Genomic DNA, 14,737 nt, shown 5'->3' on the forward strand with positions numbered 1-14,737 from the left:
TGGCGGATCGGATCAGATGAAAACGGACAGGCGGATCCGTGTTCATTCGATCCCCCATAGCAGAGAGCGGAGATCTGACAGGTCTGTCTCTCCACAGTGAGCAGAGACGGACCTGTCACCCGCCGGCTCAGCGAGGCTCAACGGATCGATCCCCGCTGAGCAAACGGAGTCCGTGAAAATGGACATTCATGTGTGAAAGGGGCCTTAGGAGTGCATCTATGGGAATGTTTGACCATTCTTCCAGAAGTGCATTTGTGAGGAAGAGAAGGCCTGGCTCGCAGTCTCCACTCTAATTCATCCCAAAGGTGTTCTATCGGATTGAGGTCAGGACTTTGTGCAGCCAGTCAAGACTCTCCACCCCTTTAGTAATTCAATCCCAAAGTCTTGTAGATCCTAGTACTGGTGCTTAAGGGCTCTTTCACACGGGCAGTCCGCCTGACGGACTCAGCTTTGCTCAGCAGGGGATCGATCCGCTGTTCCCCGCTGAGCAGGTGGATGACAGGTCCGTCTCCGCTCACTGTGTTTAGACAGACCTGTCAGAGTCACAATGTCCTCTATGGGGAGATCGGATGAGACGGATGGAAAATGGAGGCTCCATTCATCTGGATTTCACGGACAGGATCAGATATCGGCCGATGTCAGCGGACATCCGCTGCCCCATAGGGGCGAATGGAGTGTCCGATCAGGTCCGCCTCAAAAACTGACAGGCGGTCCTGATCGAAAAACCCGTGTGAAAGGGGCCTTATGGTTTTGGGTTTTGTGTACCCATGCTGTCTCACACAGATCAGCCTAATGCTGCTGCCTCTCACCTTTTGACTTACTACAGAAAAATAAAGTGTTATAGTCTGGTTGATGACTTAAAGGGGAAGTAAACCCTCCTATCATTTTCAGTCAAGGAAGCTGCCATCTTGGCCTCTGTTTAATCTTCAACTGCCATGATGCTGCACATGTGATCAGTTATGACACCAGCCATTGGATGGTTTGACAGTTTGGTTGAGAGCACAATCAATGTGACAGTTAGCATTCCCGGCATGCCGGGAATGTAACTACTTTTTGAAACTGATGGGTTTACTTCCGCTTTAAGAGACACAAGGCTGGAGAAAAAAACGTCCTCCTGCCTGTAGAACACTGATTAGATAGAAATCTACTCCAAATGAGGCATCCTACTAAGACTTTGCAAACGTTTGATGTACCAGGAATGTATTTAGCTGATTTAAAGTGAAAGTTTACCAGCCATTCCCTAAGCACTTACTTGACACCACTCTTGATCCTACACTGTCCCCGGTCAGTAGACACGCTCTTCTCTCTTCCTGCATCCTCAGGCTTTACCATTGGCTCCCGCTGCTGTCATTCAAATCTTGTGGGGGCAGAGCTGAGCCACGTATGTGTCAATGGACTCACACAACCCTCCTCGGGATTGAACCTGCACAAGTGATTTGCTATGGGGGCACTTTGAGCCAAGATCGCCAGCAGGGGACCCCAGAAGAAGAGGTTCAGAGGGAGTTTTATGCAATACCATTGCACAGAGCAGGTAAGTATAACATGTTTGTTAGCTTTATTAAATAAAAAAAAAATAACAAGCTTTAAATCACTTGGCCAGCTATGAATGCGATAAGGGATCCCCTGGACAGTGTTCCACACATGGAACAAGCAAGCTGGGAATATCACCCAAACGTCCAATCAAAATAATTTTTCAGAGGTGTCAATTTATATTCTACTTATCTTGGCTGACCAAACTTATTACTGTATGTTTTCACAGATAAGGTAAGGTTGAAAGGAGGTGCCTACGATGCCTTTCAGTGGGATTGTAGGACAGGAAGCACATTTATATCTTAAAGTGTTACTAAACCCAAGACCCTGCATTCACTATACCTGGTCTCTCACAGTACACGGATCATGTAAATGCAATTATTTTAGTAAATATAAACTGCTAAATACCTTTTCTCATAAGCAGTTAGAGCAGTCTTGTGACTTATGAAAGTGTCTGGTTAAAGCTTGTAGGAGGAGTTTTCATTCTCCTCTGAATGTCCTATGAGGCTGCAGGACCCCTGACCCTCTTTCTGGACAGTGCTGATTGCCCCTATACTCATCACATGCACCCTCCCAAGAAAAAAAAAAAAACTGTGTCTAGCAACACCTACCAAACTGAGCATGTGCAGAGTGCTCCCAAGGCTCTGTTCTATCAGAAGATAGATTGGGGACTGTGGATGAAAAGGAGGATCAAAGAAGACAGGATCAAACAGCCTTTTTTTACACAATGCGCAGGATTAAAGCGGAAGTAAACCCTGATGGGTTTTACTTCCTCTTTTGCTCCCCGCAAATTTAAAGCATAATGGGCTACTATGCATCACATACTAGCCCATTATGTTACACTTACCTGTAAACAAATCCATTGCTGTCCCCTGTGTAGGCTGCGTCCATCTTCCTCCCTCTTCCTTCCGGGGGCCGCGGACTCCAGCTCTGTGACTAACCGATGCTGTGTGACATCACTCGTCAGTAACGGCAAGAAACGGCACAGAGGACCGTTTCGTCACAGCGCATGCGCCAATGACATCGTCAGCGCACTACAAGTGAAATATCTCCTAAACGGCGCACGTTTAGGAGATATTTCCACTACCTATAGGTAAGTCTTATTCTAGGCTTACCTATAGTTAAAAGTTACTAGGGACTTTAGTGTAGTTACAACCACTTTAACCCCTTAGGTTCCACAGTGAATATCACAGGCATGCTTTACTGTACAGACTGATTTCACTGTTGGTAGTTGAAATTAAAGTGTTACTAAACCCACAACGTATGTTATTTTATTAAAGCTTACTGCTGGGACCTTGAAGAAGAGGAAATACCCCGAAAGCTTGTCATGAAAAATTGTATGTTAGTGCACATAAAAAAGTATCAAGGACAGTACTCAAGAAATTAGGAAAAATCTGCCCTTGCAGTGGGGCCCTCTAGCATTGCGAGGGTTACATTTTTGTTAGGCCTAAGGGAAGTGGAAGAGGCTGCATTACTTTACCCCTCCTTCAGCCGGCTCCAGCACTCTCCTCCTCTCTCTTTGAGCCCAAATTTCCCCCTTTTTCTGCTGATTTTGTTAGACCCATGAAACTATATTGCTTTTTATACATCTTTTATAGAATGTAGATGCATCTGGCTCCTGAAGAGTGGCTTGAAGTCCATGAAACGCAGCGTCGGGCCTACCTTTGATGCATCAAACACACATTGACTAATTTTCAGATGTTTTTTACTTCACATGACTTTTATCTTGTTTAGGGGATTAAGATGCATAATTGTACCTACCCATGTCCCATGGTTGTATATACATAGATTTATTGTCTATATGTGATTTTATGTCTAATGCATGAAATGCATTTTTATGCCATGTTGATCATTGGTCCTCAATAAACATACATATGTTTGGACCTCTGTGAGTGTGATTGGGCTGCATCATGCGCACCTCATTTAAAGTCCCAACCTCCCCCCTCTTTTTCATGAAATTAAGGATGGGGGCGCAAACTTTCCCTTGCGTCCCAATTAAAGTCCTAAGTTCGCTTTTCCCCCCATTGCTTGCATTGATTTCGGGATGGAGGTGTTCATGATTGTAGCCCATCGCTCTCTTATTCCTACCGGGTCCGGCTGTAATTCAGCATACTTTATATGGAACGTTCATTGCACTGACAGTTCACATACTTTGATCTTTCACCACTTCATACATATTTTACTCCCTGTGGCCAGACTGGGTCTGTGTGACTCATTGTCGGTGGGTGGGCAGATGTCCTGTTTCCCGGGAGCTACGATGCATGCTGGTGTCCGCCCTCCTACCTCCCCCTCCACAGGGTTGGGAGTGGGTGGCTGGGCGGATCTTTCCACCTTGCATCGGCGCCACGTCCCCAGCACTGTGCATGTGACTTCCTTGGTTGGGCGTCGCACACACAGACGTCTGGTATATCAGCTGGGCTGACGTGGTGAGCTTCTCTGGCATTTGCCGAGGTTTTGCTCCACTGTGTCGTGCCTGCGTGACGCTGAGGGGAGCTGGTGTTCCATACTGGGGCTGCATCTAACTCCCTGCTTCATGGTATTCAGAGCCGGTGCTGATACAACCTATGCACACCCTCATCCCCTCCTATCTATGTGGCTTCAAACATCATATGTACTCCCCAAGGTAATCTTCCGGGTGCTTTTTTTCAATCACCTTGGTGATATCCACAGCTTATATCATTTTGTTTTTTGTTACTTGTATCATCATAGATACATTTTATATATCTCCTACATTATAGAAGTCCCCTCCACTCCGGGGTGTTGGTGTGTGCGGTCCGGTGTTCCTCGTTGAGGTCCCCCTCTCAGCTCCCGGGCCAGGCTCCATGGCTTACCCCTGGCTTTGTTTTGTCGCATGGTCCCAGTTTTGGCTATCATGTGAGTAACCTTTTTTGGCATGGCCCATGATGCCCAAATTTCCCCCTTTTTCTGCTGATTTTGTTAGACCCATGAAACTATATTGCTTTTTATACATCTTTTATAGAATTTAGATGCATCTGGCTCCTGAAGAGTGGATTGAAGTCCATGAAACGCAGCGTCGGGCCTACCTTTGATGCATCAAACACACATTGACCAATTTTCAGATGTTTTTTACTTCACATGACTTTTACCTTGTTTGGGGGATTAAGATGCATAATTGTACCTACCCATGTCCCATGGTTGTATATACATAGATTTATTGTCTATATGCGATTTTATGTCTAATGCATGCAATGCGTTTTTATGCAATGTTGATCATTGGTCCTCAATAAACATACATATGTTTGCACCTCTGTGAGTGTGATTGGGCTGCATCATGCGCACCTCATTTAAAGTCCCAACCTCCCCCCCCTCTTTTTCATGATATTAAGGATGGGGGCGCAAACTTTCCCTTGCGTCCCAATTAAAGTCCTAAGTTCGCTTTTCCTCCCCATTGCTTGCAGTTGGGAGGATGGGCACTGAAATGGTGGACCTGTCTAATTCCTGGAGTTGGGCTTCAACGGTGATGAAACTGGTTTAGCATAAACCTGTAAATGTCGCTGTATACTAATTTTAGAATGTGTATCATGCAAGACACTTACTTTAGTGTGTAAACCTATAGAGATAATACTTGAGGTTGCTATTGCCAGACAGCTTGTGGCTTGTCTCACTTTAGCAGAAGTATAATTGTACTAAACCTGCCAAGCCAAATAACCTTCAACCATAATCCACTTCAACTGCGTGACCAAGGCTTTGCTTCTATTTTGAAAAAGCACCTCCAAGCAACAAGTAAACTCAAATAATGATGTGACAGGGCCTTATTTACACAGTCGATTAGGGCCGTGCACCGCCAAGCATTAACGTATTTCTGAAGCAGGTATCACAGTTGCTTGCGATCTGCTGCTTCCAGGAAGCCTGTACAAGTCAATGCAAGTGCTGCGGCTGTTGGGGTTATACACAGTTACAAACAGATTAGCAATCCTGGACCAAGGCAGTTTGCACCAAGGTTCACTCACACGCACCTGTGATGCCTGATGTAGAAATACGCTTTTCTTTGGTGGTGCACAGCCCTAATCAGCTATGTGAGTGAGGCCACATGCTGTCAAGAAAACACTGCACAATGCTATAGTCACAAAGTCTAATCCATTTAGCTTACATCTGAATTTTTATTATCTCAAGCAACCACATTCAGAAGGCTTCTCACACTGCCTCTGCACAGGATGTGCAACCTTTCTCCAGTATTCCACTGCAAATAAATGAGGCTGCAGTACACCTAATGCCATGTTCTCATAATGAAGTAACCCTTGGCCTGAATTTTCTCAGGCCAAGATTCATAGGCATTCAGGCTCCATTCACACTAGCGCGTTTTTTGGTGCATTTTGCATTTTGCAGAAATGCACGGGAATTTTTTAACATGGGTTCCTATGGAACATGTTCACATCAATGCTTTTTTGTTTCTCTGCATTTTTGGAAAGGGTCAGGGACTTTTTTTCATGCAAAATGCAGCGTTTTGCATGTAATAGAATTCAATGGACAAGCATCAAAAACGCAAGTGCACAGTTTTTGATGCGTTTTTGGTGCGTTTTTGATGCGTTTTTGCCTTTTTTTTTTTTTTTTTTTTTAATTTTTTTTTTTTAAGACTGTAAAAAAAAAAAACTGTAAAAAAAAAAAAAAAAAAATGCAAATCGCAGCAAAAACGCAGCAATAACGCTGCTCAAAAACGTGGCAAGCATGAAAAAAAAACCTCCAAAAACGCTCAAAAGCAACATGCATAGGTGTGAATCGAGCCTTAGAATATAAGGATACTGGCAGCTTTAGGCCCCTTTCACACGGGCTGTCTGATCAGGTTCACCTGTCAGTTTTTCAGGCAAACCTGATTGAACCTTGCAGTCTCCCGTATGGAGAGGCAGATGTTAGCGAACACATGTCCCCTCCATCCAATGCTATCCAGTCCGATCCTGCCTGCAAATTCTAGACGGATGGTGGTCCTATTTTGAATCCGTATGGCGGATCGGATAGGAGCAGATGAAAATGGACTGGCGGTCCGTTTCCACCTGATTCCTCATAGAGTAGAGAGCAGGACTGTGTCCGTGTCCGCTCTGCACAGTGAGTGGAGACGGACCTGTCATTCGCCTGCTCTACTAAGGAAGCGGATTCTGCAAAACAAAGGCGCCCGTGTGAAATGGGCCCCAGGGATTTAGCTGTCACGACAGGCAGGTGCAGAAGATGAAAATTACTGACAAATAAGTAGACTGTGCTTAATTTGTCAATATAAATTCTAAATATTCCTGTCTGACTGGAGTTTAACTTTAACCCTAGGTTCACATATGTGCATTTTTGAAGGCCGCGTTTGTGTGGCCTGTTCATTTCAATAGGCTGCCGTGCTTGCGTATTCCGCAGAAAAAGGTGCATTTGAAAAATGCGGCCCGCAGGGAAATCGCATGGTCATTTTGACCATGCGATTTCCCTGCAGTTCCTGCACACGCACTGTGATTTTACATGTAGAATGAATGGCAGCCCTGCACATTTTTACAGAGCAGCGCATTTTCACTGTGTGTGGTTGCCGGTGCGGGAATCGCTGCAACGCACAGGAGTGTCAACCAAGCCTTAAGAGCAATTCCAGGCAACAAATGAAAGTACTTAGTGACCTATTAATGCTATCCTGCAAATGTGAACCAAGCCCCAAAGTGGTTGTTAAGCCACTACAATAAAAACACCCCATGCCCTCTGTATCATAAAATTATGTGCCCCAGTGTCTGTGTTATATAAAAAAAGATGCCGATTTCTACCTTTTATATCAGAGAGCCACCCGGCACTCACGTGACTCCTTGGCTCTCTCCTCAGCCATAGCAGGAGGGGCTGAGAACTCCAGCTGACATCAGCCGGGAGGAGAGTGGAGAGAGAGCCGAGGAGTCACGTGAGCGCTGGGAGATGCTCTGATATAAGGTACAGATCGGCACATAATGTTATGTTGCAGAGGGGATAGGATGTTTTTATTGTAGTTATGATAGCAAAAGGAGGGGAGGGAGCGGGCACAGACACAGAGCAGGGAGGGGAGAGGAGGACAGACCCCAGACTGGGCTGGCAGTTTTGTCCTAGGCTATAAGCCACACGGCAGCCAGGCACACAGCAGCTGCATAGTTTTACAACACAATAAACATGCAGTGCATGTCTTTTTTGTAGTTTTAATGCTGACTAAACTGGGTTAGGGTGCAAAGTACAACAGAGGACACTCCCTGGCTAAAATCGACTCTTCAGGGTAAAACCCCTCTTCAGACTAGTAATTGGTGAACTACAGCTCAGTGGACTCCAATGTAAGAGCAAACCTGAACCAGAAAATTTAGAACAGTCTTTCAAGGACAGTTAACAAGGACAGGATCTATCATAGGGTTGCCATCTGTCCGGGATTCACCTGGACAGTTTGGGTTTGGAACCATGCGTCTGGGTTTCAGACTGCCTGAAACCCAGACACATTATTCAGGGTTGCTGGCTGCAGTTAGAGTCTGTCCTTTACACTCTCTTTCACACTGCCCAAAGCCAGCACTAACAACCCCCCCCCAAACACACACACAGATGGGAGAAGAGAGAGGGCTCGATCGGCACCTCTTACTCCCTCCCCTACCCCTCTTTGTCTGCCCACACTCCATTCCCCGGCGCTGTGCCTCAGAAAAGGAAAGCAGGGTCTGGAAATTTGAAGTCCAGCAGCCTCAGATACATCTGGATGAGAGGTGCTGACTGCCAAGAGGTGAATGAGCTCACCATCCATCCCTGTCTCTGACTGAAGTCTTACCCCTTCTCTCTCCTGCCTCTGAGAGAATACACTAAAGTAAATCAGGGTTCTCAGAGTTCCCCCTTACACCAAAGGGCACAGTATTCCCCCCTACATCAAAGTCCTCTCTGTACACCAGAGTTCTCAGTGTTCTCCCTTAATTCAGGGTTCCCAGAGCATCCCTTATGTTAGAACCCCCAGAGTTCTCCCTTATATCAGAGTCTGCAGAGTCCCCTCTTACAGTGAAAGGGAACTCTGCGAGTTCATATGTAAAAGGGGAACCCTGTGGACTCTAATGTAAAGGGGAACTCTTGTTATTAACTTCATATGATTAGAAATGTTATTTAATAGCAAAATATATGTATAGTTTATACTATAAAAAAAATTGCTGTGTGCCGCTAAAGTGTTTGGGTTTGACTTGAAGAAAAGGTGGCAACCCTAATCTATCACTCTCAGGCCTTTACACTGCCTTTGAAAAAGTATTCATTCTCATGTTACAACCAAAAACGTAAAATGTATTTTATTGGGATTTTATGTGATAGGCCAACAAATAGTGGCACATAATTGTGAAGTGGAAGGAAAATGATAAATGGTTTTTAGAATTTCTTAAAAATAAATATCTGAAAAGTGTGGCATGCATTTGTATTCAGCCTCCTTTACTCTGATACCCCTAACTAAAATCTAGTGGAACCAATTGTCTTCAGAAGCTAATTGGTAAATAGAGTCCACCTGTATGCAATTTAATCTCAATATAAATACAGCTGTTCTGTGAAGCCCTCATAGGTTTGTTAGAGAACCTTAGTGAACAAACAGCACCGTGAAGGCCAAGGTCCACACCAGACAGGTCAGAGATAAAGTTGTGGAGAAGTTTAAGGTAGCGTTAGGTTATAAACAAATATCCCAAGCTTTGAACGTCTCACAGAGCACTGTTCAATCCATTATCTGAAAATGGAAAGAGTATGGCACAAGTGCAAACCTACCAAGACATGGCCGTCCACCTAAACTGACAGGTCGGGCAAGGAAAAACTTTACCAGAGAAGGAGCCAAGAGGCCCATGGTAACTCTGGAGGAGCTGCGGAGATCCACAGCTCAGGTGGGAGAATCTGTCCACAGGACAACTATTAGTCGTGCACTCCACAAATCTGGCCTTTATGGAAGAGTGGTAAGAAGAAAGACATTGTTAAAAGAAAGAATAAGAAGTCCTGTTTGCAGTTTGCAGCACAGCAAACGTGGAAGAAGGTGCTCTGGTAGAGGAAAGCAAAATGTTACTTTTTGGCATAAAAGCAAAACGTTATGTGTGATGGAAAACTAACACTGCACATGACCCTGAACACACCATCCCCACCGGTGGTAGCAGTATTATCTTGTGGGGATGTATTTATTCAGCAGGGACAGGGAAGCTGGTCAGAGTTGATGGGAAGATGGATGGAGCCAAATACTGGGTAATCTTAAAAGAAAACCTGCAAAAGACTTGAGACTGGGGCAGAGGTTCACCTTCCAGCAGGACAACGACCCTAAACATACAGCCAGAGCTACAATGGAATGGTTTAGACTTTAGATCAAAGCATACTCATGTGTTAGAAAGTCCAGACCTATAGTATCTCACAAAAAGTGAGTACACCCCGCACATTTTTGTAAATATTTTATTATATCTTTTCATGTGACAACACTGAAGAAATTACACTTTGCTACAATGTAAAGTAGTGAGTTTACAGCTTGTATAAAATTGAAAATTTGCTGTCCCCTCAAAATAACTCAACACACAGCCATTAATGTCTGAAAAAAAGAATTGTTGCTCTACATAAAGATTGCCTAGGCTATAATAAGATTGTCAAGACCCTGAAACTGAGCTGCAGAACGGTGGCCAAGACCATACAACGGTTTAAGAGGACAGGTTCCACTCAGAACAGGCCTCCCCATGGTTTACCACAGAAGTTGAGTTCACATGCTCAGCATCATATCCAGAGGTTGTCTTTGGGAAATAGATGTATGAGTGCTGCCAGCATTGCTGCAAAGGTTGAAGGGGTGGGGGGGGGTCAGCCTGTCAGTGCTCAGACCATACACTGCATCAAAGCACACACCGCACACTGCATCAAATTGGTCTGCATGGCTGTCATCCCAGAAGGAAGCCTCTTCTAAAGATGGTGCACAAGAAATCCTGCAAACAGTTTGCTGAAGACAAGCAGACCACTTAAAGCGGATCTTCACTCATTTTCTAAACTTCAGCTCCGTGGCTTCTAAATATAGCACCAAGTGCTATATGGACCTTTATTTATTTTTTTTCCTACCTTATGATATGTGGCCCGGCCTGTGTTCGGTCCCTGCGGCTGTGGGCGGGGACTTTGTGGGTATTTTCATAATTCCCGCTGATCGCCGCACTGTCTCCTGGGATCTCATGTCATTCATCCCAGGAGTCAGTGCGGAGAGCCGCCATGAAATCTCGCTTGATTTCAACCGACGGCACTGTTGACAGCGCTCCGATTTGTGTTTACTGCGCATGCGCGAGATCGAGGATAGAACGGGCGGTGCATGCTGGTTGATCAGCAGCACCGTATCCCGGAAGAGGATGCCTTTGGGCTTCACATGCCTACAGGCAAGATGACAACCATCAAAAGGAAAATATGTAACTTTTTTTTATCTGAGAAAACAGAGCAGTAAGCTCTAAAAACGGAACCAGTAAGTTAGATGTTTAAATATATCAAACATTGTCATTTTGCCATAAAAAAAAAAATTTTTAAGGACCGAGCCTCTTTTTCAGATTTGGTGTTTACAAGTTAAAAACAAGTTTTTTTTTTTTTTTTTGCTAGAAAATTACTTAGAACCCCCAAACATTATACATTTTTTTTCCTAACACCCTAGAGAATAAAATGGCGGTCACTGCAATACTTTCTGTCACACCGTATTTGCGCAGAGGTCTTACAAGCGCACTTTTTTTTTGGAAAAAAAATCACTTTTTTGAATAGAAAAATAAGACAACAGTAAAGTTAGCAAATCCGCTGCAGAGATCACCATTATTGTAAACACAACTGCCGTCCGAAAAGATGGATACCTCGGTTGTGGCAGCAGCTGGTGCCATTACCGAGATATCCATCTTTAAACTGCCGACGTATATGTACAGGAGCCGGTCGGCAAGTGGTTAAGGACATGGATTACTGGAACCTTGTCCAGTGGTCTGAGACAAAGATAAACTTATTTGGTTCAGATGGTGTCAAGCGTGTGTGGCGGCAACCAGGTGAGGAGTACAAAGACAAGTGTCTTTCCTACAGTCAAGCGTGGTGGTGGGAGTGTCATGGTCTGGGGCTGCATGAGTGCTGCCGGCACTGGGGAGCTACAGTTCATTGAGGGAACCATGAATGCCAACATGTACTGTGACATACTGAAGCAGAGCATGATACCCTCTCTTAGGAGACTGGGCCACAGGGCAGTATTCCAAAAAGATAACGACCCCAAACACACCTCCAAGATGACCACTGCCTTGCTAAAGAAGCTGAGGGTAAAGGTGATGGACTAGCCAAGCATGTCTTCAGACCTAAACCCTATTGAGCATCTGTGGGGCATCCTCAAACGGAAGGTGGAGGAGTGCAAGGTCTCTAACATCCACCAGCTCCATGATGTCGTCATGGAGGCATATAAAAGGACAGTGGCAACCTGTGAAGCTCTGGTGAACTTCATGGCCAAGAGGTTTAAGGCAGTGCTGTAAAATAATGGTGGCCACACAAAATATTGACACTTTGGGCCCAATATGGACATTGTCACTTAGGGGTGTACTCACTTTTGTTGCCAGCGGTTTAGACATTAATGGCTGTGTGTTGAGTTATTTTGAAGGACCAGCACATTTACACTGTTATACAAGCTGTACGCTCATTACTTTACATTGTAGCAAAGTGTCATTTCTTCAATTTAATACTGTAAATCCAATTGAGAATCTGTGGCAAGACCTGACAATTGCTGTTCACAGATGCTCTCCATCCAATCTGACAGAGCTTGAGCTATTTTGCAAAAAAGAATGGGTAAAAATTTCACTCTCTAGATGTGCAAAGCTGGCAGAAACATACCCTAAAGACTTGCAGCTGTAATTGCAGCGAAAGGTGGTTTTACAACGTATTGACTTTGTAAAGAAATGTGAAAACCATTTATTTTCCTTCCACTTCACAATTATGTGCTACTTTGTGTTAGTTTATCACATAAAATCCCAATAAAATACATTTACGTTTTTGGTTGTAACAAGACAAAATGTGGAAAATTTCAAGGGGTATGAATACTTTTTCAAGGCACTGTATTTACTTTGAAACAACAAACAAACAAGAGAGGGGGCACAGCCCTAGTGCAATATCCGACAAATTTTAATAAATGTATGATGAGTACTGCTCACAAACATATGAGTTTGAAGCACTCATCAAGCCACACCTCTATGGCTTAGTGTTTCCAGACTGAATAGTCACCAGAGCATAGGGGGACCACTCCTTCTTCTTTTTTTTTTTTTTTTTTTTTTTTTTTTTAAAACAACATTCTTTTTTTTAAATTTAGTGTAAATATGATATCTGAGGTCTTTTTGACCCTAGATCTCATATTTAAGAGGTTCTGTCATGCTTTCTTTCTACTGCAAGGGATGTTTATGTTGAAGGAATAAAAGTGACTTTTTTTTTTTTTAAAAGAACAGTGTAAAAATAAAAAGTAAAATAAATAAGAAAAAAAAAAATTTAACGGGCCCCATCCCGCCGAGCTCGCGTGCAGAAGCAAACGCATACGTGAGTAGTGCCCACATATGAAAACTGTGTCCAAAGCACACATGTGAGGTATTACAGCGATTGTTAGAGCGAGAGCAATAATTCTAGCCCTAGACATCCTCTGTAACTCAAAACATGCAACCTGTAGAATTTTTTTAAACATCGCCTATGGAGACTTTTAAGGGTAAAAGTTTGTCGGGTCATCCCGCTGTGCTGGATGCAGACACAGCCGCCAAGTGTGGCCGTCTGGCTGAAAAAGGTAGCCGATATCAATGCAATGGAGGACCTGGTGGCCACGGATAGGGGTCTCCAAGAGACATTTAAAAAATAATTGTGTTATTGGCACGAGTTTGTTTTTTCTGAGGAGCATGCAGAGTTGGTGACTTAACTCTGCTGAGAGATGGGTCTTGAGGAAAGGCTCCCCGCATGAGGTTTGCGATACTGGCTAGAGTTTGCCAGGAAGGGAGGGGGGATGAGTCATAGGAGGGCCAATGAGAGCTGCAGAGCTGGAGGTGTGCCTCTGTCTGTGTATATCCGGGAAGTGAACAGGCAGCAGCTTCATCTGCCCACAGTTAAAATGGATGCAGCCAGACTCGGTGGAGGGAGATTTCTGCAGCATATTTGGCAAGTACAGAATCACAGTATATATAAAATATGCAAAGTGGTTGGAGGGAAGCTGCAGAATGACAGATGTTTTTATTACAAAGTATGTGAGCAAATTGCAGATCCTCTTTAAGGAAATACCCCCCCCCCCCCCCAAGCACACAGAAGGTGATTAACAGCCTCTGCATGTTTTCCTATGGGACTGTGCAGAGGGGATTGTGTCCACTCCCTCCACTCAGGTCTCAGATTACACTCAGCTGTGTGCTCTATACTGTGCAATGTGTGGCATCAGATTCCCACCCCCTGCCCTCTGGAGATGGGGAAAAAGCCTTTGATCTGTGTGTTTGTGTAGACTGTAGAGAAGAACGGGCAGCAGATGAACAGGTACAACGTATGCAGGAGAATATTTTTCATCTCTGTGTATCACCAGAAGTTAGTCACTGCAGTGGGTATATTGAAGGGTTTACAACCACTTTAACTGATCTTAGGGGAAGGTGGAAGCTATCAGCTGACCTACTATTGTTCCACAAAATGCAAGGCTCTAGAGGTGTCAGCTATGACCAAAGGTACATATGCTATTAAGATGTGAATATACAAATGTGACAATTGTTTAGGAAAAATATTATTGCAGCAGATTGTATCTATGTATGTGATTTCCACAGTTATCCCACACCATACAAGGTCTTTATTTAATCAGCTGTGTTATTAAGTGCATGTTGTTCCTGTCCAGAAATCATAGTCCAGAACAATTGGCTCTTTGATATGTACATAATTACCTGTGATGTTGTCCTTCTGGCACATATTAGTAGATGCTGCTGGTGTCAATATATTACACGGCACCCAGGCTTTTCTCTTTGATATAGGATCCTTCACTAACCTAAAAACAATAAAAGAACAACTTTCTGTAGACCCGTCAGTAAATAGTCACTGTAAATTATGACAAAAATAAACGAACATGTTCTCTACTGATGTCTTGCATCACCTTCTTAAGGAATGTAGAGTGGTTTATATATTTAAATATACTCATATATTTTTTCCTTAAAGTGGTTCAAAACCATCGTTTTTTTTATTATCAGTAAAATAATAAACATGTTATACTTACCTGTTGTGTGCAGTGCTTACGCACCGAGCATCACCGATTCTCTTCTTCTCG

The 14,737-nt window shown here is 43.9% G+C and overlaps 1 protein-coding gene across 3 annotated transcripts in view; it reads right to left on the minus strand.

Annotated features, from left to right (window-relative positions):
- Positions 1-14,737, minus strand: part of MCF2L2 (MCF.2 cell line derived transforming sequence-like 2) — a 527,578-nt gene that overhangs the window by 16,973 nt on the left and 495,868 nt on the right. For all 3 annotated transcript variants that reach the window (XM_073626295.1, XM_073626294.1, XM_073626296.1), the window contains one exon: positions 14,361-14,461. In XM_073626295.1, the coding sequence (XP_073482396.1) occupies positions 14,361-14,461 (101 nt within the window). The remainder of the gene's footprint in view (positions 1-14,360; positions 14,462-14,737) is intronic.

Source organism: Aquarana catesbeiana, linkage group LG04 (assembly GCF_042186555.1).
Source record: "Aquarana catesbeiana isolate 2022-GZ linkage group LG04, ASM4218655v1, whole genome shotgun sequence".
Lineage (NCBI taxonomy): Eukaryota > Metazoa > Chordata > Amphibia > Anura > Ranidae > Aquarana > Aquarana catesbeiana.